This window comes from Trifolium pratense, linkage group LG4 (genome assembly GCF_020283565.1).
Source record: "Trifolium pratense cultivar HEN17-A07 linkage group LG4, ARS_RC_1.1, whole genome shotgun sequence".
Classification (NCBI taxonomy): domain Eukaryota; kingdom Viridiplantae; phylum Streptophyta; class Magnoliopsida; order Fabales; family Fabaceae; genus Trifolium; species Trifolium pratense.
The window spans coordinates 29,620,145-29,644,322 of record NC_060062.1 but is presented as its reverse complement, the minus strand read 5'-3'; the positions used below and the strand labels follow the sequence as shown (position 1 = coordinate 29,644,322).

Below are 24,178 nucleotides of genomic sequence, written 5' to 3'. Positions count from 1 at the left end.
GATAAGCAAACAATATATTATAAAGGAGTACAAATGGGTACTCAATTCCTCACAATATAAAGCAAATTATAATATGCTTTGAAGACATACAATAGGATCTAAACACCATTCAGAAAAAGAAAAAGAGGACTTACGGCCAAAACGACCCCTAAACCAAAACCAAGAAAAAGTTTTAATATCATCTACAAGTTTGGAAGCATCCGGCAAGGCTCCATTAAAAACATTATTTCTAAGCTTCCATAAGCACCATGTAGTGGCCAGCCAAATCAAATGACGAATCCGATTACCTTTTTTTGATTTAACCAAAGAACCAAAGGATAAAAAGTGATTCCAACCTTCTAAGTCTGCCGGTAAACTCTGTCCTAACCATCTATATATAGTTTCCCACACACCTTTAACAAAAGAGCAATTGAAGAATAGATGGGAACAGTCTTCCATATGCATATAACAAAAAATACAAGAAATATCATGCGGATTATTCAATATACCTCTATGATGAAGGGTTGCCCGCGTAGGTAGCTTCTCTAGAAGCAATCTCCAAACAAAAATATTAACTTTAGATGGAACATCGTTTTTCCAAAGTTTTTGGATAGCATCCAAAACATTTGACTCCAAAACAACCGTGTTAGAATATTGAAGCAACAAACTATAACACGATTTAACCGTAAAGAGGCCAACCGAATCCGGCACCCATTTGCATTGATTTGAATTTATGTGATTTTTCTCTTATGTTTTCTTTTTTCATGTGTCTTTTCCTCTCATTATTTTTTCTCTCGCATCATCACTTCTTTATTTTTTATTTTTAATTTATCTCTTTTCATACTCACAAAATTAAAATTACACTCATGTTGCACAGGAAGTGATCCAAATCTCATTTGCATAGGTATAAAAGTAAGAATAAGGTTTGTTCCGTTGTTACAAAGTTTAATGGGAATATTGTTAATTGGGTCACCAGGACCAGTTGGGAGATCAACCAATTGTACGCCTTCAGGCACTTCCAGATTCAACGTTTCAATTATTTAAAGCAATGGTTGAATCTGGTTCGATAATAACTACGTCCCCCAACATCCCAAAACCTGTTACCCACCAACCTTAAAGGATTAGGTTTATGGTTCACTCAATTATAAATCACTCAACCTCTACTTTTCTAAGTAACATGATACTTAACTCACTTCATATTTGCCACAACAATCTCTCCCTTAAGTGTAAATCATTCAATTTATTATGCTCCCCCTCAAGTGCAAGCTTTTCTTCATCCGTACACTTGCTCCGCCGTCGCCGCTTGACCACCTTTGTCAGAAAGACTTTTGATACAAGGACCCAATCGAACCCTTCACCGAACCATCCGCTCTGATACCACACTGTTGGGTCACCTCACATTTGCCGCAACAAATATATATAATATTATTTGCAACTATTTCATTTGACAATACTTGATTGTTTGATCAATATCACACCACGATTTTTGTCTATTGCATCACGGTTATTGCAAAAAAATCTTAAATTTCTAGCAGCTAAAAATTGCACCACGATGCTGATTGATCGTGGTGCGATTTTTTTCATAATTTTTTCTTGTTTTATGATTTGTCTTCAAAATCTTTGTGAAATTTCAACTCCGACTATAATCACCTCTAAACCACCATGTAATTACGCATAAAAACTTATTAAAAGACTTTAAAAATAGTAACTAAAACCTAATATGACTATATGTCATCAGATTCGGATACAATACCATAAGCCGAGCTGCTGGTATCTTAACAAGTTGTGACTTTATTCGGAAGCTTTTTAAAGTTGCACTTTAATTTTCATATATCACTCAAGTAAATTTGTCATGCACAATGCCAACATTTTCGTAGTATTAATTAATAATAGTCTTGTTTCTAAATATAAACTTTTCACATACTCACATGAGCTAAGTAGCTGGCAAAATATAACTTTTTTATTCATTGATTCTTAAAGGAAAAGATCAACATTTATAAAAGCAAAACAATAGTTTATTATCAGTTGCTTCCCATCATATTATCAATAAGTTTCCTAACAGAAATAAAGGAAGATCCACCATCAACAACACTATTCCTAGCCAACTCTTTCATCTCTTGAACTTTCTTGTGTACCATATTATCTTTCTCCATCAAATGCTTCAACCCTTTCTCAATCTCCTCAGCAATAACAAGATCTTTACTACCTATTCTATAATCCACTCTCAACTCCACAGCTAATCCCAATTCCTTCACCATCTTAAAAGCATTCAACTGTTGTTCTGCATAAATAGGCCATGTCAATATTGGCACACCAAACCATAAACTTTCTAAAATAGAATTCCATCCACAATGCGAAACAAATCCACCGATAGCTTTATGTGCCAATATCTCAACTTGTGGTGCCCATCCACATATCATTCCCTTACCTTCCGATTCCATCCATTCGAAAAACCTGTCTGGTAACACTTTTTTCTCGGCATTATTAGACCATAAAAACCTTACTCCACTATTCATAAGTCCTAATGCTATTTCTCTTATTTGAGATGGATCAAATTTAACTCCAAAGCTTCCAAAACATAGAAAAACAACAGATTTATGTGGCTGCTTGTCTAGCCATTTTAATATAAGATCATGTTGAGATTGATCTATATTAGGGTTAGGATGAACTTTGAGATCAATCAAAGGACCAACAGCATGGATAGGAGGAGTTTTTTCATTAGATAATGCATCAATAGCATACTTTTCCAACTCAGAAAAAGTATTAACAATAATTCCTTTGGTTTCATTGATTTTTTGAGCAAGTTTGTAATAGGCTTCATAGCCACCATCTTTGCTATAAGCAGAATTAGGTAAAACATTAGAAGGTACTAGGTTTGAGAAACCAGGAATCAACAACTCCGGTTCAGAATGATCGAACACATCGTCGATTCGACGGTTTTGAAGAGAAAACACAAAGCCTAAAAAACCAACATTTGATGTCATGAATAAATAAGAAGGGATACCAAGTTCATTTCCAACATCAATCATTGAAAGACAGAATAAATCTAAGACTAAACCAACAACTTGGTTTGCATGAGATGACAAAATGGTTTGAATGGTGGATTTGACATGAGGTGTAAGGGTTTGCATGAGGGTTTTGATGTAGCATGGTGGGGATATTAATAGCTCCTTTGGTGGTGATTCTACTTGAGGAAGATCAATGAGTTGGATTTGAGGTTGTGTGTCTAGAACTGATTTGATGTATGAATCAGAAAATGGTGTGTTTGGGAAATTGATGCATAGGACTGTAATGGAAAGATTGATATTAGTGCTGATTAAGTGTTTTGCAAATTGTAGTGATGAAACTAAGTGACTAATCCCTGGTGTGGGAATGAAGATTAGTTCTATTTTCTTCTTCATCTTACTCATAACCATTTTCTTTGTTTTTTTAAGTGGAGACTTTGGAGAAATGTGAAGTTTTTGATGTCTCTCAAGGTGCAATTTAAAGGTTGATTCCACACATTTTCATTCATTAATTAATTAATCTACATAATCTTTCTTTGCACTAAACAATAGCAGGACAAATCTAATGTTTGACTTTTGATGAAAGAAACATTGCATGAGAAATACGGCATGCTTACTCTCTACGTAAGAGTTTAGGGTTGTTGCATGCCCAAGTCAGGGATCGAACTCACAATCTTAGTTAAGTTTAAAGAGACTTGTATCATCTCATCTAAACGCTTTCAAGAAACATCAATAAAAATAACACATGTTGGACTAAAAAATTAAAATTAAAAATGTTATTTTCAAAGACCAAGTAATTTAACTTGATTCTGTAAAAAAACAAGTAATTTAAGTTGATTGATATCAACATGTGACAAAGTATTATTGTTATTTCTTGAACTCAACGGCTGTCACATTCAAAATTCCAAGGAAGGCTGAGGACTCAACATGTGATGGTGTCAGAGATCCGCTTGCTGGAAATCACAAAAGAGCATGTCCAATAGGAGGAATCCGACTTTCTTAATAATCAGATTAATTAAACAGAAAAGTTGACATTAACTTAAAATGTCATTAAGTAAAACAAACAAAATAGAAGAAAATAGTAGAATTAAAGAATAAAATCAGCTGTCAATTTTTTGGTTTGTTGTTTAAAGAAATGGATTCCGTGCGGTCACTATTTGACTGCATGTGAATCTTAGTCATCCATTTTCAAAACTGGACCTATCAAAATTTAATCTAAAGGCATGTAAGTCATGACTACATATACTTTTTGACTGCATGGAATCTTGATCCGTTGTTTAATGAAAGAAAAGGAAGAAAAGTTTGGTTAAGAAAATTTTAAAACTGTTTCGAATTGAGTCAAGGCCTAACAGGACTGGATTTTAAAACCTCAACGGGAAGATTTCGACGAGGCCAAGGTCCTCGACCTAGCTCGTTAGCTCGGATGGGAATGACCTTGTTACCTCAGGTAGATGACTGCGACACTTCAACAATATGACTTTGAAACCTCAGTAGGGATTACCTCGAATCTTCAGCGAAGTCAACTTCCCTACCTGGCTTATTAGCTCGGAGAAAGGGGGCCTCGATCCATAAGCAAAGGACCTCAACTACCCTGACTAGGTCAAATGAGTACACATCCTTCTACTCTTAACAATTTTAAAGTCACATAAAACACTACAAATGTTCATTGCTGTTCAAAAAAAAAAAACTCTACAAATGTTCATTGGTCGTCAGAAATCGAACAATAATGTCAGTTTCATGCTACCGTTGCAGGTTAGCACACTTAAATGCAACTATGCTTATAAGTTGACTCTCCTTGCTAACAAAAACAATTGACTTGGGGAAAACTGTTTTAGAGTGGACTTATTACCTGACACAAGCACAATACTCCTTACTTCAAGCTATATAAATCTCACAGCATTACCACTCAAGGTATGCCTCATTCTCAATTTGTCACCCAAGTTAATCATTAGATACACCCCACCATTGGGCATGATATCCTCTATTTTCTTGTGTAATCTTTGAGTTCGTTCAGAACAAAAACACATAACTGTTGCCATATTAAGGAGTATGACTGCAATTTAAGTTGGATATAATTTGATACGATTACAACTGCAATTTAAGTTGGATATAACTAAACTCTACCAAACTAACTTATAAGGCGAGAGACGTTTCCCAATTATTAACAATTGTTCAATATGAAACTCTCACAATTTGAATTGAGGCTAATTCAACTCCACAAAAATAATGACAGATTATAACAGAAGAGTTGCAGAAAATTGACATCATTTGGGGAATTAAATTTAAAGAATAAAAATATATGGTGTCACTGTATTAAGAAATTATTGATTAGCCCAGTTTCATCCTCATTAACAGAGACTTTCCAAGAATAATTGGATTAGAATGTAAAAGTAAAAGTACTGAAACATATCCCTATAAACGGAAACGTGCGTTGAACAATAAATCTAAGTGCAAAAGTCAAGTTGGAGTCAAAAACTACAAATCTTAGCTTCAAATTAGAACCAACTCTGTAGGCGAAATTGGTTCTATTTGATAACATCCGAACATGTCAAAATCAATTCTACACCTCCATAATCAATTTTGAATCCCCAAAAATGGAACTAAACTCAATTTTGTAAGATGAAATTCAATTCATAAAATCAATCTAAAATTCTATCTTTAGAGAATTTTTCTTATTCATTTGCATTAGCATAATTTAAAAGTTTACGAGTAAGAGGCAATCCTGAAGCCACAGTACTTAGTAAAGGGATAGCAAGTTAGCAACAGAAAGCCTTAGAATCTATATCTATCAGTAAAAATTAAGAATTCTTATTATTGTAGCATTTCATAATATACTATTGAGTATTTGTCATGCAGGAAAGTTAAGTTTTCAGCTTTTTTGCAATTTCAGCAATGTATTTACCCTGGTAAAAGGCCTGCTGAAGCTCTAGCTCCGTAGGTTGACGAGTTCCATCTCCTGCGAATGTTCCAGCGCCATACGGAGAGCCTCCTTTTACCTCATCCATTTCAAACATGCCACTTCCAAAGGTGTATCCAAGCGGAACAAAAAGCATACCATGATGAGCTAACTGAGTTATAGCTGTCCATCTACAACCACGACATAAAGAGCAAACTAAATACTAAAATCACGTAGATATTAAATGATTAGTTCCAATATTTGATCAACAACAGTTTGTTTTCTTTTACTATATAACTTGAGAAGATTTAAACAAACATTTTATGATTCAATTAGTTAAGACCTTTTGCAAAAACAGAAGTGTGAAATTCTGCTATATGTTGTTAAGGGGATACTCACGCCGAAAGTTCTTGGCCTCCGCCATAAAATCCAGTACTCCAGAATATTCCAGCAGGTTTTCCCGCGAGTGCTTGAGACGCCCATAATTCATTAGTGGAATCAAAGAAGGCCAAAAGCTGGCTTGGCATCACACCGAAACGAGAAGGAAAACCAAATATAAAAGCATCAGCCTCCACAAGTTGTTCCGGCTTGATGTCAGCTATATCATCTGGTTTAGGAGGAGCCTTCATCTTTTCCAATATTCGATCCGAAAGCATCTCAGGTACCTGCTTTCAACAAACTCAAAACAGACTACTAACATAAAATGAATCCAAATATTCTGCTACACGATCGCACATTCTAACTAATAATTGAAAAGTTACCCTCCAAAGTGTTGCTTCAACACCTTCAATTGAAGCTGCCCCCTTATGGATTTCTCTTGCCATAGTGTCAACATGTCCATACAATGAGTAATATCTACACAATACATAAAATTCGAATAAAACCATAAAACTTAAAATTTCTTATGTCATTATTTAATTGGAGCAGCTTACATAATGTAGACTTTGGTGATTGTCATCTTCAAAGTGTTGGCTCGATATGAAACACTAATTAATCCCTTGAATGGCAACAAGATAGAACAATTAGGGTGGGAAGAGGAACAGGAAGAATAAGAATAGTTTGAGATTACAATGTCTAAAAATGATCAGCAGAAATAGCAACTTGCAAATGAAAATTATGATATGATTCATGTAACAAGTAATTGTACAAGAAACATGATATAAATGTTTTGCAAACCAGATGGAATATCGAACCCGTGAAATGTCCAAGTCATGGTTCAATTGGTCGAACTACATGACAAATAACTTAATTATTAAAAGAATAATTGTAAAAAACACGAGATGACATGAATATGAGTTTATAAACAGAAGCAATTCTTATCTTACAAGTCAGTTTTGTAGATGACATGAATATGAATTTATAAACAGAAGCAATTCTCATCTTACAAGTCAGTTTTGTAGGGTTGAGTTAAGTCCAACCCAAATTCTAAGATGATATCAAAGTCTTACAATTCACATCGAATGTGGGACGTAACAAGAATCAAACCAACTAATGAACTAGTAAGTTCCCGGTACAATTCAATCACTTGAACATGAGAGTTCTGGTCTGATTTTCAAAACATTGCTTGATATCTTAAATACCAGAACTTACCACTTATGAACATCAAAAGTTTGGCTAGCTAGAGGGCAACAATACAAGATTATTAACCTTGCATGATTGCTTATCAAAAAAAAAAGAAAAAAAAACCTTGCATGATTTTGAGAAACAAAGCACATTCAAAAACAATTGAATTAATCCTATGTCCATGTTAGGAAAATTAATCATAAAGGGAAAATAACACCATATTAAGAATTAATTAATACTTTATAAGGTAAAAAAGGATGAGAGAAACAAACCTTGGATTGCTGCCGATTATTGATTAATGTTATAAACAACTGAGAGAGTACAACACGCAAAAAATGATGATGTATGTTTATATTTGTATATGAATGAAGCAAAACATGCGTACAGTACAGTTATTGGTAGGTGTTGAACTGTTGATTGATTGAATTGGATAAAGAGAGCTAAAGCTTACGTGTCAATACAAAAATGTAAATTTAAATACAGAAACTTTCCATGTGGAAACACACCCGTGACATATTTTCTATATTATTTTTTTCTTTTTCAAATTGACAGTTGGTTAGGCTCCCACAAGAAATTTGAACTCCAATAATACATATTTGTTACAAATAAACTTTAAGAACAAGTTAAGCCTTTAAGAACAACTTATACCACTAAGTTTGATCTAGTGGTGAGGATGTTTGATCTAGTTCAATCCTCTACGAGTCTGACTCCATTGTAAAAAAAACACTTTAAGAACAAGTTTTTTTAAAATAAAAAATAAAAAATTTTAAAGAACAAGTTTTAGCTCTCTAGTACAAGTTTTAGGATATTGAACACAACATTTTTTTTTAATGTCCATTAAAGATGCGTCTCATTAAAATCTTACTAAAAAAAACTTAATGGAAAAAAATTCCGGTAAAAGAAAAAAGTAACATACTTTGTATTTGAATTGCCTGGTTAAAGACAAAAGAGACCAATTAAAGACAATACCAAACTGTAAACAATTTTATCTCTAAATCGGATGCTTTTTGTCTCCTAACCAATCCAAATAAAACACACCCCTACCCTACCACATAAACCAATATCCTTGGCAGTTTCATCTTGTTTATTTATCACCATTATTGTTGGTGCATACTGACCTTACATTTTCAAGAGCTTCAACAACTCACAATGTACTACATTTTGACCATTTATTATTCTTACTTATTACTATCATTATCTTTTTGGAAGAGAAGAAATTTACTTATGTGTATTCGAGTAGTAGCATACCAACATTATACCAACATATTCATGTTAAGAACCAACTTAAATAAATAGATACCATACCAACATCATTCAACAAATCATAAACTTATAACACAAAAACCAAACAAAATTCAAATTGTCATGATCATTTAATTTAACCATACAAAGGTGGTATAGAAAACATGTCTAATGTGCTCCAAATCAAAATCATCTAATCTCCATGCCAAAATATAACAGCTTAACGCTTCTTTGAGACACCAACAGTCTTTCCCCTGCGGCCGGTTGTCTTGGTATGCTGACCACGAACACGAAGGCCCCAGTAGTGCCTCAAACCACGGTGGTTTCTGCATAAAAGAAAAGGTGTTAGTCTTCCAAGTGTAAATTTACCAGCAAAGACAAAATTTATCCCACATACATCATTCGTATATTACCAACAACAAAATTTGACTAGTAAAAGTGTAAGGGGTTTATTTGACTTGTATGTTTATAGAAACGGCTTATTAAATGTCCAAAATCTGTTTTCAGATAGGAAGCACCGACACTCCTCAAATTAGGCGTGTCCGTGTCAGACACGTGTCGGTGTCCGTGTCCGATACCGACACTTATGATTACACTAAATTATGTCATTTTTCCAAATTTTTATCGGGTCGATGTGTCAGTGTCCGTGTCCGTGCTTGATAGGTTTTCAGCGTATTTCTATATGCTCTCTAGAATCTCATACAAATCACTTGTAGATTATATGAAAACATTTTAACTTGATATTTTCTTTCATCATTGAAATAGTTAATATGAGCATTTATGCGATAAGCGCTTATACAAGTGCTTAACTAAAGTTTATCCAAACAGAACCTATATATTTCATGACAATGTGTCCCTATATCAACGCGGATATGAAATATAGCAAAATACTCGGAAATACCTATATATTTCAATTCAAAAACTTAAATCTTGAGACTATCTAGGCAACAGAAAACCAAAGAAGTCATTGGATAAAGAACCAACAAACAAATTTATGGCCTTGTTTAATTTAAGTGCTTAAATAAAGTTTATCCAAACAGAACCTAAAACTATATTGTTTGTGTTAGGTCATCTCATGACAAATGTGTCCCTATATCAATGTGGATATGAAATATAGCAAAATGCTTGGAAATGCCTATATATTTCAATACAAAAACTTAAATCTCGAGACTATCTAGGCAACAGAAAACCAAACAAGTCATTGGATGAAGAACCAACAAACAAAATTATGGCCTAGTTTTGATTGACTACATTTTAGCTTATGAGAACCATTTGATTATCCAAGTACATCAATGCATGTAGAAAAATTGAATAAAGAGCTAGCTTCTATGGTTGTACTAATTGCTATGTCAACATTAATATTCCTAACATTCCTTCCAGTTCTAGACAACATAGGAAAACAAACAAACACATATTCGCCGCAAAAACCAATTAAATAAACAATGAATCATCATCTTATATCTAATTTGAACATATACCTGATTTTCTTGAGTCTCTCCAAATCATCCCTCAACTTCATGTCAAGAGCATTGGACACAACTTGAGAAAACTTTCCATCCTTGTAATCCTTCTTCCTATTCAAAAACCAATCAGGAATCTTGAATTGACGAGGGTTCGCAACCACGGTCATCAAATTATCCAACTCTGCAGCACTCAATTCACCAGCCCTAAGAATAGCAACAAAAAAAGTCATTTCAACAACTTACAAAAAAGTGATTTTTCAATATGCAATCTACAAAACTAAACTACATACCCTGACACCTTAATTTCAACTACAAAAAAAGTGATTTTTGAATATGGAATCGATTAAACTCAACTACAAACCTCTTGTTCATATCAATATCAGCCTTTTTACAGCAGATGTTAGAAAATCTCCTTCCAATACCCTTAATGGAGGTCATTGCGAACATGATCTTCTGCTTTCCATCAACGTTAGTGTTCAACACACGCAGAATGTGCTGAAATTCTTCGTTCGCCACTAAAGACTATCACAAATCACAAAAATTGTTGAATCAGTGGTTAAACAGAAAATTCGAGGATAGAGAAATGGAATTAAGAAGGGAAGCGTACCATTTTAGTCTCTCCGATGAAGGTTTCCGGTGAACGGTGATGATTGCCGCCAAGGGTGTGTGTCGCTGCGGCTAATTGAGGATTTTAACGATGAAGAATTAGGGTTTTGCTGAGAATGGATCTTTTATATTACTATGCTAAATAGTATATTGACGGTTTCACCCTCGAGAGATTTGTTTTTCTTTTTTTGAGAATTGGAGATAGTGTTTTGGACTAAGCCTGAATCTGATGATGATATTTTGAAGAGAAAAAAACTTCTCACACCCCTATATTTAACCCTTCACCTCTACAATGAATATAAAATTGATTTTAAGAAGGATTTAATTGATATGCATCGACAGTGTAAAATAATTTTACACTGTCAACCAATGCCAACCATGTTTTCCGTCACATCACCCCACTTCACCCCACTTTCTTCACATGACATGGCAAAATGATGGTTATTTATTGGACGATCGTCTAAAATTATTTTACACCGTCGATGCATACCAATTAAACTCTTTTAAGAAATGCTCCTTCAAACATAACAAATATAAAAAAATGGAAATATAATAAAATTATATATTTTTTTATATTATAAAATTTGAGTTTAATTGTTGTGCACTGTCAGTGTAAAGATTCTTTACACATGCATCCAATGATGTGTTGCCACATCATTTAATGAACGCGACACATCATGTGTTTTTAAATATCATACATGATGTGTTGGTATATTATTGGACACATGTGTAAAATAATCTTATACTGACAGTGCATATAAATTAAATTCATAAAATTTTATAATAATAAAATTAGATTCTAAAAATCAATCAAATTCAACTTAAATATAATTTTTTTATAAAAGTTAAATATAGTTTTTATATTATCATTTATAACATCATCATATTTTCATTTTCCTGTATTTTTGTTTAGAATATTGCTTATGTTTACGAAAAAGTCAAAATAAGAAAAACAAGAGTCAATATCCACCCTTCATTGCAAACCATTATCCCATGTTTTTTAGGGGAAAAAAAAAACATATATTATACCCGTTACTCGCATTTTTACTAAAAATAAATTGATCAATTATAAAATATCATATAATTTTAATAGAATTAAAAAAATTTCAAAGATTTTAATATTTACTAATGAAAATTATAAACAAAATTATTACTAACTTTATGTTCAAGTTCATATTTATGTTAAATATTCACATTATTTTTATATTATGTTATAAATAAACATTTTTATTAAAAATATGTAATAGTTTACTAGAGTTGTATTGTTTTAAATTGATTTACATATATTATAATATAATAATATAAATAAAATAAATAAATATATATTATGCGGGTATGGGGCGGGGTGGGTACTAAGGTACCCGTACCAGCACCCATACCCGTTCATTTTTGCGGGTAATTACCCATACCCGCGCCCGTACCCAAAATGCGGGTTTTTCCCCTACCTGTTGTGGGTAATTTTTGCGGGTACCCTATGGGTATGTGTCAAATTGCCATCCCTACTTTTTGGATGGGGAATATTTATATAATTTTTTTTTTGGGAGAGTGCATCTCTAAAAGGAGAAAACTTAGAAACCGTACCATAGATATTTTTAAGTTAAACAAGTTATTTCTTAAAAAAAAAATTTTAAAAACAAGATATGATAGTATTTTCCCTTTATTTATCCATCTACTATTGAAAAAGCTAAAAATATTGTAATCAAAATGTAATGTCTTCAATCCTCATTAACCAATATTATTGTTTTGACACATTTTTAACTCTTGTAGATATGTCTGATATGTGTCTAGGGAGAGAATAAACAAAGAAAAAACAATTTCTTATGGGACACTCGTCCGACACGTGTAGTACGAGTGTCTTACAGGTGTCGGACACCGATAAAAGGAGTGTCAAAGTAAAAATTGAATTTTTTTGGACATCGGCGCGAGCTATCCGACACGTGTCGGACGAGTGTCATACGAGTATCGGACACCGCGACACGTCTAATCACAGAGGTGTCCGTGCTTCCTAGAATCTTATACAATACTATAATATAATTTATTTTATTTTTTTTTGACGGAAATACTAGTACAAATTATTAAGTCTACATTTTTAAGGAATATAATACAATACTACTATGCTGCTTCAAGATATATATCATCAGGGTTCCTGGATGTTTAATTCTTTAACAACTGATATTCCCATTCATATTCAGTTGAAAATTCAAAGCCTTTTTATCGATACAGAATCCTCTGACATCATCATTTGGAGTCATTCTAATTCTGGTACTTATTCAGCTAAGTCGGGATATCATTGGATTTCTCAAATTTCTAACTTGTCTTCAGCCTCCTCTTCTACTTATAGTTAGACTTGGCTTTGGAAATCTAAGCTTCCAGAAAATATTAAGCACTTTTGTTGGTTGGTTCTTCACAATTGCCTTCCCACTAATGCCTTCAGGTTTATGCGGCACATGACCACAGATTCTTCATGTAAAAGGTGTCATTCATTTGATGAGAATCTTTTACATTTATTCAGGGATTGTCCCGATTCTACTTCTATTTTGGTTGCTCTTCTTTTCTCTTCACCATCTTTTTATTCAACAACTGAATTTACGAATTGGTTTACCATACATGCCACTTCTTCCAATGGGGTTCTATTTATGGTAACTTGTTGGTTTATTTGGAAGTCTAGGAATGACTTTGTGTTTAATAATAACAGGTGGATCAAGTGGCATTGTCTTAGCCAAATCCACTGCTCTGTTGACACTTTTTTGCAGGTTTTTGAATCATCGCATTTGCAGAAGCCGTTACGTCATGTATCTTGGATTTCTCCCTTAGGAAACACTATCAAAGTTAATGTGGATGGCAGCTCCCTCAACAATCCTGGTAGAGCCGGCTTCGGAGGTATCATGCGCAATAGTATGGGTAATTGGCTACTCGGATTTTCTGGATTTATTGGGATTGCTACTAGCTTACAAGCCGAGCTTCATGCCATTTACAACGGTCTTTGCTTAGCAATAGACCGAGGTTTCAACAATGTGATTATTGAATCAGATTCTACAATTGCAATTGGTTTGGTGGAACATGATATCTCTCCTCTTCATCCTTATGCTCCTCTCATCAAGAAAATTAGACAATTCCAAAACATGGATTGGACTATTGCTTTCCATCATACTCTTAGAGAAGACAACGAGTGTGCAGATTGGCTTGCCAAGAAGGGCGCTACCTCAGATGTCTCCCTAAAGATTTGGCATAGTTGTCCTCCTCAACTTAGTAATGTTTTGATAGCTGATGTTTCAGGTGTTGATCGCCTGCGAGCCTAGTTTGCTTTTTATTTTTTGCTTTTTATTTTCTGATATATCAAAAAAAGTATAACGTGAATGTTTTTTTTAAAAAAATATACACCGCCTAAGTAATTGCTAAATTTTATTCTTACAAAAAAAAAAAAAAAAAGAATAATGCTAGCAACACACTCTTTAACAAACACACTCCAACACATTCTCTTTTATTGGTTGAAATTCACATGGGTCACATAAAAAATGTGGACCCATATAACTTTTATGGGACCCATATAAATTTTAATCAATAAAAAGAGAGTGTGTTAGAGTGTGTTTGTCATTGGAGTGTGTTGCTAGCACTCCTCAAAAAATAAATATATATTACCGTTGTTGTTGAGTGCGTGCATCTCACGTCCTGATCCTTATAAATAATGAGCGCCCAAATCCGGGAACCCTAGCTATTCATTCATTCATTCTCTCATTGCTCTGTTCTCTCTCTCTCTCTCTCTGATAATAATAATCTCATTCTTTTCTGAAAGCTCTCTCTCTGATTCATTCTTCTTGCTGTTGTTTCGTTTTCATGGAATCACCGCGCACTCCGATTTCATCTCCGCTCCCACTTTCCATCTTCATGGAATCACCGCACACTCCGATTTCATCGCCATCGTCCCTCTCGTCGGTAACTCCTTCACCTCGCACTCCTCTCTGTGAATCTCCGATGATGGATCATACTCCTCCGATTTCACCTCGCACTCCGATTTCATCGCCATCGTCGGTAACTCCTTCACCACCTCGTGCACCCAAAAAAAGTAATAAGCAACGAATGATATATTCTACCCCGATGCTACGCTTAATGGATCGAATCATTCAAGATGGTGAATTGTGGTTGCTTGAGTATCGAAGGAATCAGAACACCGCTCAACTCATCGAAAACGAGAGAAAGAGAAAAATCAAAATTTTGATGTCACTTCGATGATGATGATAGTAACCCTTTCACAATTATTTCTCTCTTATTATTCCTTTTCAGATATGACATATATAGATGCTTTCTATATCAAAATGGGTAAGGAAAAAGGGTAAGATTCCATTGTTATTTTTTGACATAATATATAGATGCTTTCTATAAGGAAATAGGTGAGTTCATTGAAACTTCCTCCTTCTCAGGCTCGTTAGTTTTCAATTTCATTTCCATAAAGTTTTAAACTTTCTTCTTTTTAGGTTATAAAAATTGTGTCTTTAGTTATGTCGTTTTAATTTGGGTAATTTCATTTATCTATTTTTTGTTTCAGAAAATGTGGTTTTTGTTTATTTGTTGTATTCTTTTTGTTGATGATTTATGTTCTTGATTGTGTTTTGGTGTTTGGACTTTTGACTAATTTGTTGGTGATCTATATAGGTTTCATTTTATGGAGGTAGGTATGTAATATTTTTATCGGGTTTGTGGAGGTTTGACACCGCCCGCCAATGGATGGTACTAACCAAACAAAACTTTCATCAAGTTCTTCCTAGTTTCAACTGTTTCATCTTTGACTGAGTTTCTATTTTCTTTTATTATGCAATTGTGATTAATGATATGTTGGAGAGAAGATATATTTTTTTGTGTTTGTTTGAATCCATAACTACCTTGATTGTCAGAGTCAATGCAGGTACTACAGCTATTGTAGGATAAAAATCAGTCTCGTCTCTTCAGGTCATTAGAGGTAGTAATGGAAAGTGCGTCAGTTTTTATATGGATTTGTGTTTGGTTGCCTTACTTATCTTATGTTCAGTTTTGTTACTCACTTTCTTTTGAAAACAAAAAACAGAAAGGAGCAGAAGATACTATAAGAGGCTGAGAGGGTAATCATATCGGAAACAGATCTTCCTCGTGACTTAGGTATTTAGTTCTTCCTCATGATTTAGTCCTTTAATTTATATTTCTTACTGGCATTGATTTAATGTTTTTAGGTTGCTTCAGATTTTAAACAAGTCTGGGATACATTAAAAAAAAATTATTAAGCTTAGGAATAATTCAATTGGAACCCATGTGATCTCTATGCCCTCAAGTATTAACAAGGATTCTGTTCTCACTGATAGGGTAATAATATCGGAAACGATTCTAGATCTCGTTATTGAAGTTTTCAATGGGATACATTGCTTACATATGTTCTAGCTTCAATATCATGTCCTTTTATGTCATACCAGTATACCTAAGTATTTATTTCTTCCTCAATTAAAATTGAAATTTTTGCCCTCGGAATATTATATAAACTCTTTCTATGTTCTCTGTCCTTGAATTTGTATTTCTTACTGGCATTGATTTATTACTTATTGGTTGCTTCAGATTTTAAACATGTCTTGGATACATTCAGATTTTTATTAAGCTAGGGAGTGATTCGGTTGGAGCCCATGTGATCTCTAAGCCCTCAAGTATTAACAAGGATTCTGTTCCAGCACTAACCTCTTTAATGGTTATAAATAATATGTAGGCAAGCTATAATCCTTGACTTATAGAGGTACAAATATGAGAGTTTGCGTGCTCAGATTCATTGATCAATTTCCCCTTTGAGCCCTTTTCCTTTAATCCCTTTTAGGTACAAATATGTATATTATTGATGGTAAACGAAAATAGTAGTAGAAGATCTCTCTAGTTAGTAGCTACTTTCGGAGCAAAGCCCCAACACAGAGAAATATCTATTTCTGGCCCTAACAAAAAATAATTCCATCCTACCCTCTCTCTGGTGTCTGGCCTAATATTTGTCAAAACTTATTAAGTGTAGGACAGTTGCTTGAAAAGGGTTCATACACATCTTTAAGAATAGTATGTGTGTGAGTAAATCTGCTATGCCCAAGAGTTGTTCATATCTTTAAAAGATTATCATTAGAGTCCTTTCAATGTGAGGAAGCTTCTGTTGTAAAATCAATTTGTGATACTGAAGTTTGCCACTAGAGGATGTGCCATTTTAATCATGTATGAACTCTTACAAGGGTATGCAGATTTAATTTTTGAAATTTGAAGTTGCTGATATTTTTGTAAATTCAAAAATTGGGTTGAAAATAAGAGTGGATGCAAAATTTAAGTATCAGGTAATGGAATTGAATACACCTAAAAAAATTCAATTAGCTTTGTGTAGAGGTTGGAATTACACCTCAACTCACTGCTCCCTACTCATCGCGGCAGAATGGTGAGTGAAAGGAATACTAGGACCGTGATGCAGATGCTTGCTATATGAGAAAAATATGCCTAGAAGTTTTTTGCTCAACAGACTAACTACAATGACTGATATTGGAGAGATGTCATATTTCTTGGTAATGTAGGCTTAAGCAAAATCATTTGCAGGAATCCTTATATGTCAAAAGAAGTATGCTGAGATGATGAGATCCTAAAGAAGTTCAATATGAGCAAAAACAAGCCCATGAGAATGAGAAGCTTATCAAAGAAAATGGGTCTAGAAGAGTTGAAGAAGCTTACAGAAGCTTAGTTGGATTCTTAATTAACATACTTCACATCAGGCTGTTAGTCAGATTCATTGATCGACTTCCCCTTTGAGCCCTTTTCCTTTAATCCCTTTGAGGTACAAATATGTATATTATGGTAAAGGAAAATAGTAGTAGAACATCTCTCTATTAGTAGCTACTTCCAGAGGAAAGGTCCAACACAGAGAAATATCTATCTCTGGCCCTGACAGAAAATAATTCCATCAAAACTTATTAAGTGTAGGAAGTTACTTGAAAAGGGGTCATACATTATCTTTAAGAATAAATAGTATGTGTGTGATTAAATCTGCTGATGCCTAAGAATTGTTAGTATACCGATGAAGGTTAAAAGATTTTCATGAGTTGTTGCAATGTGAGGAAGCTGCTGTTTTAAAATCAACTTCTGATACCGAAGTTTGGCACTAGAGTATGTGCCATTTTAATCAGGCAGAGAAGGTTGCAGTTGATACATACAGATCTTCAGCATATATTACATACTCTTCATGTATGAATTTACAAGGTTATGCTGGATTTAATTTTTGAAATTTGAAGTTGCTGATATTTTTTGTAAATTCAAAAATTTGGTTGAAAATCAGAGTGGATGCCAAAAATTCAAGTGTTAAGATCAGGTAATGGAATTGAATACACCTCAAAAATTCAATTAGCTTTGTGAAGAGGGTGGAATTACATATCAACTCACTGCTCCATACTCATTGCAGCAGAATAATGTGAGTAAAAGGAAGAAAATAGGACCCTGATGAAAATGGCTCGATTTTTGCTATACGAGAAAAGTACGCCTAAGAAGAGTTGAAGAAGAATATGGACGACGCTTAGTTGGATGCTTAATTAAGGTGCCTTACGTCAGGCTGTTAGCATCCTTTCAAGATTTCTGCATTATGCTAGCGAGGAGCTTCTCAATGTAGCAACGAGTGTTGAGATATAATATCAATGGAATTACAAGATATTCATGGTTTCTGAGATAGTGATTGGGTTGGATCTATTGATTATATGCTTAGCACCTCTGGCTACTGTTTTTCATTTGGTTCTGGAATGTATTCATGGTGCTAAAAAGAGCAAGATACTGTTTCTCAATTGACAGCAGAGGCAAGAGTTCCTAGCAGCAGCTGAAGCAGCTAATGAAGAATTGTGGATTAGGAAGTTGTTAAAAGATGTTCAAGTGTTTATGTGGATAGTAGTTAAATTCCAACAATCCAGTGTTTTGTGGAAAGAGACCAATATAATGAAGTGTTTTAGTAGTAGATTAAGAATTTAAGATATTCTGTTTTAGGAGATTGTTATCAATTTTTGTATTTAAAGATGCTTCATATCAATAAAAATTTAAGTATAGTTTTAAAAACACATTATTTAATACAATACAATGATATTATTTTCCTATTTTTAGTTTCTTAACTTGTGCACATTTGCCATATAATATGACATTTTGTCTCCTTTTATTGGAGATTAAGTGCATGTTGTTCAGGGTGAATACACCATGTTTTCAAAGAGAATCTAATTTGATTCATCATTAGTTTATATTCTCCGAGTTAGATCCATATCAGGCTCATTTTCCCCGTCAAACATCATAAAGAAGAATAGAATATACTTCTTTTCCCTTGTTTACCAATTTTCACTTACAAAATAACACAACATAACAAGAAGACTCTAAAGAATCACACATCCTCCATAGAGGCTGTGAAGGTTCCAAAGAAATGCTAAAGCATACTGATAATGAAAACTTTATAATCATCATTTCTCCTGCACTATCCCATATTCACAAACCTATCTTTACACTCCCCCAAAAATAATAATGCAAATTGATCAACGATCACATTCTTTTATCAACCAGCTTCACTTTCTCATCACTCATCAGTCTCATGCAAGTTCCATGCAAAATCTAATAGGTTCCTCTCTTCCGAATTTCCTTCATCTGTTTCCTCCACCCTTGGCCTTCCACCAATCACTTCCAACACAATCACACCAAACTCAAACACATCAGCACCATTACACACTACTGCCTCAAACTGTTTTGATTCTGCTCCCAATAGCACAAATCCAAAATCTCCCAAAACAGCTCTGAAGCTGACATCTAGAAACACACTGCTGCATTTCATGTTCTTGTGAGCTAGTTGTTTACTGTGCAAGAAACTCAAGCCGTCGGCTACATCTTTGATGACTTTGAACCGACGCGTCCACGGAGGAACACCAGCTCCGAATAGCCATTTATCGAGGCTTCCATTGGGGACAAAATCATTGACTGCAATGATTTCATTGTTGTCTTGACACCATCCCCTTATTGGAAGCAAATTCGGGTGACGAACATGATTAATGACTTTGATTTCTTTCAACAAGCGCTTCTTATCGGATCCGTGTGTACTGAGAAATTCAGTTGAGAATCTTTTCACAGCTACTTGGCTTCCATTACTAAGCTTTCCTCTGTAGTATACTCCTCTAGTATCACTTCCAAGTACTTCTATCTCACTGAATGATCTAGTCAAAGAGGAAATTGCAGAAAAAGCGAAGCGACGTGGTTTGTTAGGAGGCCTTGGCCTATGAATATCTTCCTCTGTAGAAGTCCTTGATTTATAAACACTTCTTCTGTGTTTGCTGATAAAGTAAAAACCAACTAAAACAACCAAAGCCCACACTACAGCAGCCACAAAAATCAAAAAGCTTCGCGGAGTTTTGTTCCTATTAGAGTTCTTATCGGTAGCTGCTATTGTTTCTGTAGTATTCTCAAGCATGATCTTACCTTGACATGTTTCAGATGAAGGGTAGCGAAGAAAAGCTTGGCTATTTGAAGTGAAGTTCCAAGAGAGTATGTTGTGAATTTGTGTGTGGTTACCGGTTGAAGCTAAGAATCCTACAAACATATACTCATTCAGGTAAGGTGACAGATCCATAAACTCTGAGAAGATAGGCTTGATAGGATAAACTTCTTCGTTCGCAAGTCCTAAACGAATGTCGATTCTCCTTCGTGGACCATCATAATCGACCCACGCATTGTGAACAAAACCATCTTTAAGTGAAACTCCAACACCAGAAACATTGATAATTTTAGTAGATACTATGCTACCTAAATTGATACCAACATGATTATGATGTAGGAGGATTTCTTCAGTATTTTATTATTTTAGTTAGATTTAGTTTTATTATATTTTAGGTAGATTTCTTATTTTTATATTTCACCTAGATTAGTTATTTTCATATTTTAGGTAGATTTGTTATTTTTATTTAGCTAGGTTTGTTATTTTTATTTTTACAATCTTTTAGAAGATTTGTTATTTTTATTTTTCACTACTATTTAAGGTAAACTATTGTAGCCTTGAAGGCAACTTTTTCATTCAATAAAATTATAGAGAATTTTCTCAAATTTGGTGGACTCCAAATTACTCCTTCTGGTGGATTCCGGAAGTCTAGTGGATTCTAGATTAGTTACTCCTTCTGGTGGATTCCGGAAGTCTAGTGGATTCTAGATTAGTTACTCTTTCTGGTGGATTCCGGAAATCTGGTGGATTCCAGAGCCTTATCTGACAGGTTTGTCGCTTGCGAACCTGTGTTTTATTATAGGATTAGCGCTTGCTTTTCCTTCACGCTTCCGTACTGCGTCAGTTGGCATCAGAGCAGGTTTCCCCTGTTCTTTCGTGAATTGAACAGTCATGGGAGATAAACCAGCGACCAGGGCAGACCTTGAGGGATTTACCGCGGATGTTACCGCAGCCCTAACTGCTTTGAGTGCACAAATAACGATATTATCAAATTGTTTGAACAACAACAACGCCTACTACAATACCACCAACAACGTTCGACGGCATCATAGAGATAAAGGACACGTTGCTTGTAAACTCGCAACGGATAAGTTTGAAGCAAAGGAACATGAGGTAAAAGAATGTACTAAAATCGATTTGTTTGTTGAGAATGGTCATGAGACAAACAATATTTTTACGGTCAAAACAACAAACAGGAATACTGATTTGCCTGAAGACGAGAGTGAGAACCATGAAGTGCATAAAATCGGTGGCAACAAAGAGTTAAACTCAATAAAATTTGTTGTTGATATTGAAGCTGGTGTTACTAAAAAGAATGGATCCTACGAACATATTGTTGATACAGATACCGAAACCCTAGATGATAGTCAACCATCTCTTCCGCAGAAACTCAACGATCGTTCTGATCAAACAAAACTGAAAGAAGTTAAATTAGTAGCTGAACAAGATGTTTCGGTTGAAGTGGACGAATCCAAAGATGAGAAGAAGGAGATCGATGAACGAGATGATTCGGAGAAGAACTATGTTGATGAAGGCAATTGGTCTATTGTGTCAATGCACACTGCAAGATCAAGGATAACTCAAGGTTCATTCCCTATTTTTAGAAGCTTAGAACGTGTAACAAAACGGAGGGAGTTGTATCTCAAGTTAGAGGAGAAAAATCAAGCTTTTAAAGAAGAAAAGAGTCGGTATGAGACAAGACTAAAAGAAGAGCAAAAAGTAGTTATCGAGCAAACGAGAAAGAATTTGGTAATTAAAGAAAAACCGATACTAAGTTTCTACTATGATAAACGCATGAGTCAGTATCAAGCAGATGAGGCTCCTTATCAAGATGAGAACTCGGGGTCGAGTTCTTTTGAGGTAGAGGAGACTGATGTAGGAGGATTTCTTCAGTATTTTATTATTTTAGTTAGATTTAGTTTTATTATATTTTAGGTAGATTTCTTATTTTTATATTTCACCTAGATTAGTTATTTTCATATTTTAGGTAGATTTGTTATTTTTATTTAGCTAGGTTTGTTATTTTTATTTTTACAATCTTTTAGAAGATTTGTTATTTTTATTTTTCACTACTATTTAAGGTAAACTATTGTAGCCTTGAAGGCAACTTTTTCATTCAATAAAATTATAGAGAATTTTCTCAAATTTGGTGGACTCCAAATTACTCCTTCTGGTGGATTCCGGAAGTCTAGTGGATTCTAGATTAGTTACTACTTCTGGTGGATTCCGGAAGTCTAGTGGATTCTAGATTAGTTACTCTTTCTGGTGGATTCCGGAAATCTGGTGGATTCCAGAGCCTTATCTGACAGGTTTGTCGCTTGCGAACCTGTGTTTTATTATAGGATTAGCGCTTGCTTTTCCTTCACGCTTCCGTACTGCGTCAGATTATCATTTGGATCACCAAATTCCAGATTCTTACGCGTATCAAACTCAATTGCAACCGCTTTATAATCGTTCTCACAAACATCATTAAGCATACCAAGCCAAGGTCCTGGCCTTCCAACAGTGAATTCATCAGGTACAATGATAAAGGTAAGTCCACTACCACCACCATAATCACTTAAATCAGAATTAGTACTTAAATTATGAAGCTGAAAAGAAAAGGTGGTTTGAAAAGAAGCTGGTGTTTTGGTAATTGGATCTAACAAACAAAATGGAAAGGAATATAAACCTCTACCTGCTTGATGTCTTATATCTGTTTCTTGTGATTCATTTGGGATTTGAAGTGAACCCTTTTCATTTGAGAACTTTGCATTTCCTAGAAGCTTCAAATCATGGACTAATCTTGAGTTATTGGTTAAGCTAAAATCTAGGAAGGAGAAGTGTTTGGTTACATTGATTGGAACATTGATTGGAACATCATTAGCTGAATAAACTGATGATACTAGATATGGCTCATATAAGCAAAATAAGAGAAGATTATGGCTCATAGAAGCCATTGTATGAGAGAGGATAATGGAAACAATTCAAATTCAAGTAATTCTAATTCTTTTAAATTCGGATTCACCAAGTTCACTACTCATATAACAGGAGTAGGATTAGATAAAGAATCATGTCCATCTTTTTTAAGAAAGTTTCTAACATGATTGAATTAATTGTTTTACAAATAATTTGTGTGTATATATATATATATATATATATATATATATATTTTTAAAATATAAATTTGTTAATTTCTAATCGTTAATCGAGTTTTTTTATTATTTAATTAAAAAAACGATTTTTTACTATTTTATTTTATTGTTAATAAAAAATGAATTTTAATATTTAATTTTATTATTATTATTGATTTTTTTATTAAAATAAAAATGAATTATATATAAACTAATTTTTTAATACAAATACATCAATTTTTTTTCTACAGACTTATTTTGTATAACATAATAAATTAGAAATGTCTATTATCATAAAATAAAATAATAAATTAGGAACATAAAAAAAAAAATTAGACGAGTCCAAATTTTTAAATATGGAGTTCAAATTTCGGTCCCCATAATAATGTCTGTTCCACCAATTGAGTTATACTCATGGGATCACGGGGGTGAAAATTTTACAAGTAAATGAATGAATGTTATCATTATTCATTAAGTACTATATATTTAAATAAATCAAAAGATTAACACCGCTAAATTTTTTTTAGATGGATGAAGCATCCAAATTTATACGCGGGGATGAAATTAAGAAGGTTCTCTAGGTTATATTAGTGGATAGACTCATACACTTTTAAATGCAAAGAGTGTTGAATCTGAGGTTTGAAGTCTGTGGCTAGACTCACCAGCTGAGTTACACTATATGACAGGGATAAAAAAATTTACAAGTAAATGAATGAAGGCTTAATATAAATGATATATTAACATAATTTTAATTTGTTCCGTGAGTTTAATTCAAGTTTTAAGGGACAACACATTTTATATGCAGAAGTCCAGAATCCAGATTCAAACTCTGGACA

General features: G+C 33.9%; 4 protein-coding genes and 1 long non-coding RNA gene across 8 annotated transcripts; 1 reads left to right on the top strand and 4 right to left on the bottom strand.

Annotated features, from left to right (window-relative positions):
• Positions 1–1,571: 1,571 nt before the first annotated feature.
• On the bottom strand, positions 1,572–5,642 carry LOC123881792 (UDP-glycosyltransferase 71K2-like). The gene has a single exon (XM_045930533.1). It carries the CDS (start codon positions 3,393–3,395, stop codon positions 2,001–2,003), a length of 1,395 nt encoding a protein of 464 aa, XP_045786489.1. The 5' UTR covers positions 3,396–5,642; the 3' UTR covers positions 1,572–2,000.
• Positions 5,643–5,740: 98 nt separating this feature from the next.
• LOC123881794 (probable NAD(P)H dehydrogenase (quinone) FQR1-like 3) lies at positions 5,741–7,882 on the bottom strand. 3 transcript variants are annotated; one of them, XM_045930536.1, is made up of 6 exons: positions 7,716–7,882; positions 7,057–7,109; positions 6,813–6,877; positions 6,642–6,735; positions 6,280–6,545; positions 5,741–6,071 (listed from the first exon to the last, which is right to left on the bottom strand). In XM_045930536.1, the coding sequence occupies exons 3-6, from the start codon at positions 6,836–6,838 to the stop codon at positions 5,846–5,848; spliced, it is 612 nt and encodes a 203-aa protein (XP_045786492.1). In that variant the 5' UTR covers positions 6,839–6,877; positions 7,057–7,109; positions 7,716–7,882; the 3' UTR covers positions 5,741–5,845. The 3 variants fall into 3 exon arrangements, with proteins under 3 accessions (XP_045786492.1, XP_045786491.1, XP_045786490.1); XM_045930535.1 differs by having other exon boundaries at positions 7,074–7,109; XM_045930534.1 differs by lacking the exon at positions 7,057–7,109 and having other exon boundaries at positions 7,716–7,881.
• Positions 7,883–8,709: 827 nt separating this feature from the next.
• LOC123881795 (40S ribosomal protein S18-like) lies at positions 8,710–10,900 on the bottom strand. Its single transcript, XM_045930537.1, has 4 exons — positions 10,756–10,900; positions 10,510–10,670; positions 10,164–10,352; positions 8,710–9,011 (listed from the first exon to the last, which is right to left on the bottom strand). Exons 1-4 carry the CDS (start codon positions 10,756–10,758, stop codon positions 8,906–8,908), a joined length of 459 nt encoding a protein of 152 aa, XP_045786493.1. The 5' UTR covers positions 10,759–10,900; the 3' UTR covers positions 8,710–8,905.
• A 3,564-nt stretch (positions 10,901–14,464) lies between these two features.
• LOC123881790 lies at positions 14,465–18,928 on the top strand. Of its 2 annotated transcripts, none has more exons than XR_006799606.1 (3): positions 14,465–15,708; positions 15,814–15,884; positions 15,956–18,928. It is a non-coding gene; the product is annotated as an uncharacterized LOC123881790 (long non-coding RNA). The 2 variants fall into 2 exon arrangements; XR_006799605.1 differs by having other exon boundaries at positions 14,483–15,708; positions 15,814–16,085; positions 16,332–18,822.
• Positions 18,929–19,047: 119 nt separating this feature from the next.
• On the bottom strand, positions 19,048–20,514 carry LOC123881788 (L-type lectin-domain containing receptor kinase VIII.1-like). Its single transcript, XM_045930532.1, has one exon. It carries the CDS (start codon positions 20,362–20,364, stop codon positions 19,324–19,326), a length of 1,041 nt encoding a protein of 346 aa, XP_045786488.1. The 5' UTR covers positions 20,365–20,514; the 3' UTR covers positions 19,048–19,323.
• Positions 20,515–24,178: the final 3,664 nt, after the last annotated feature.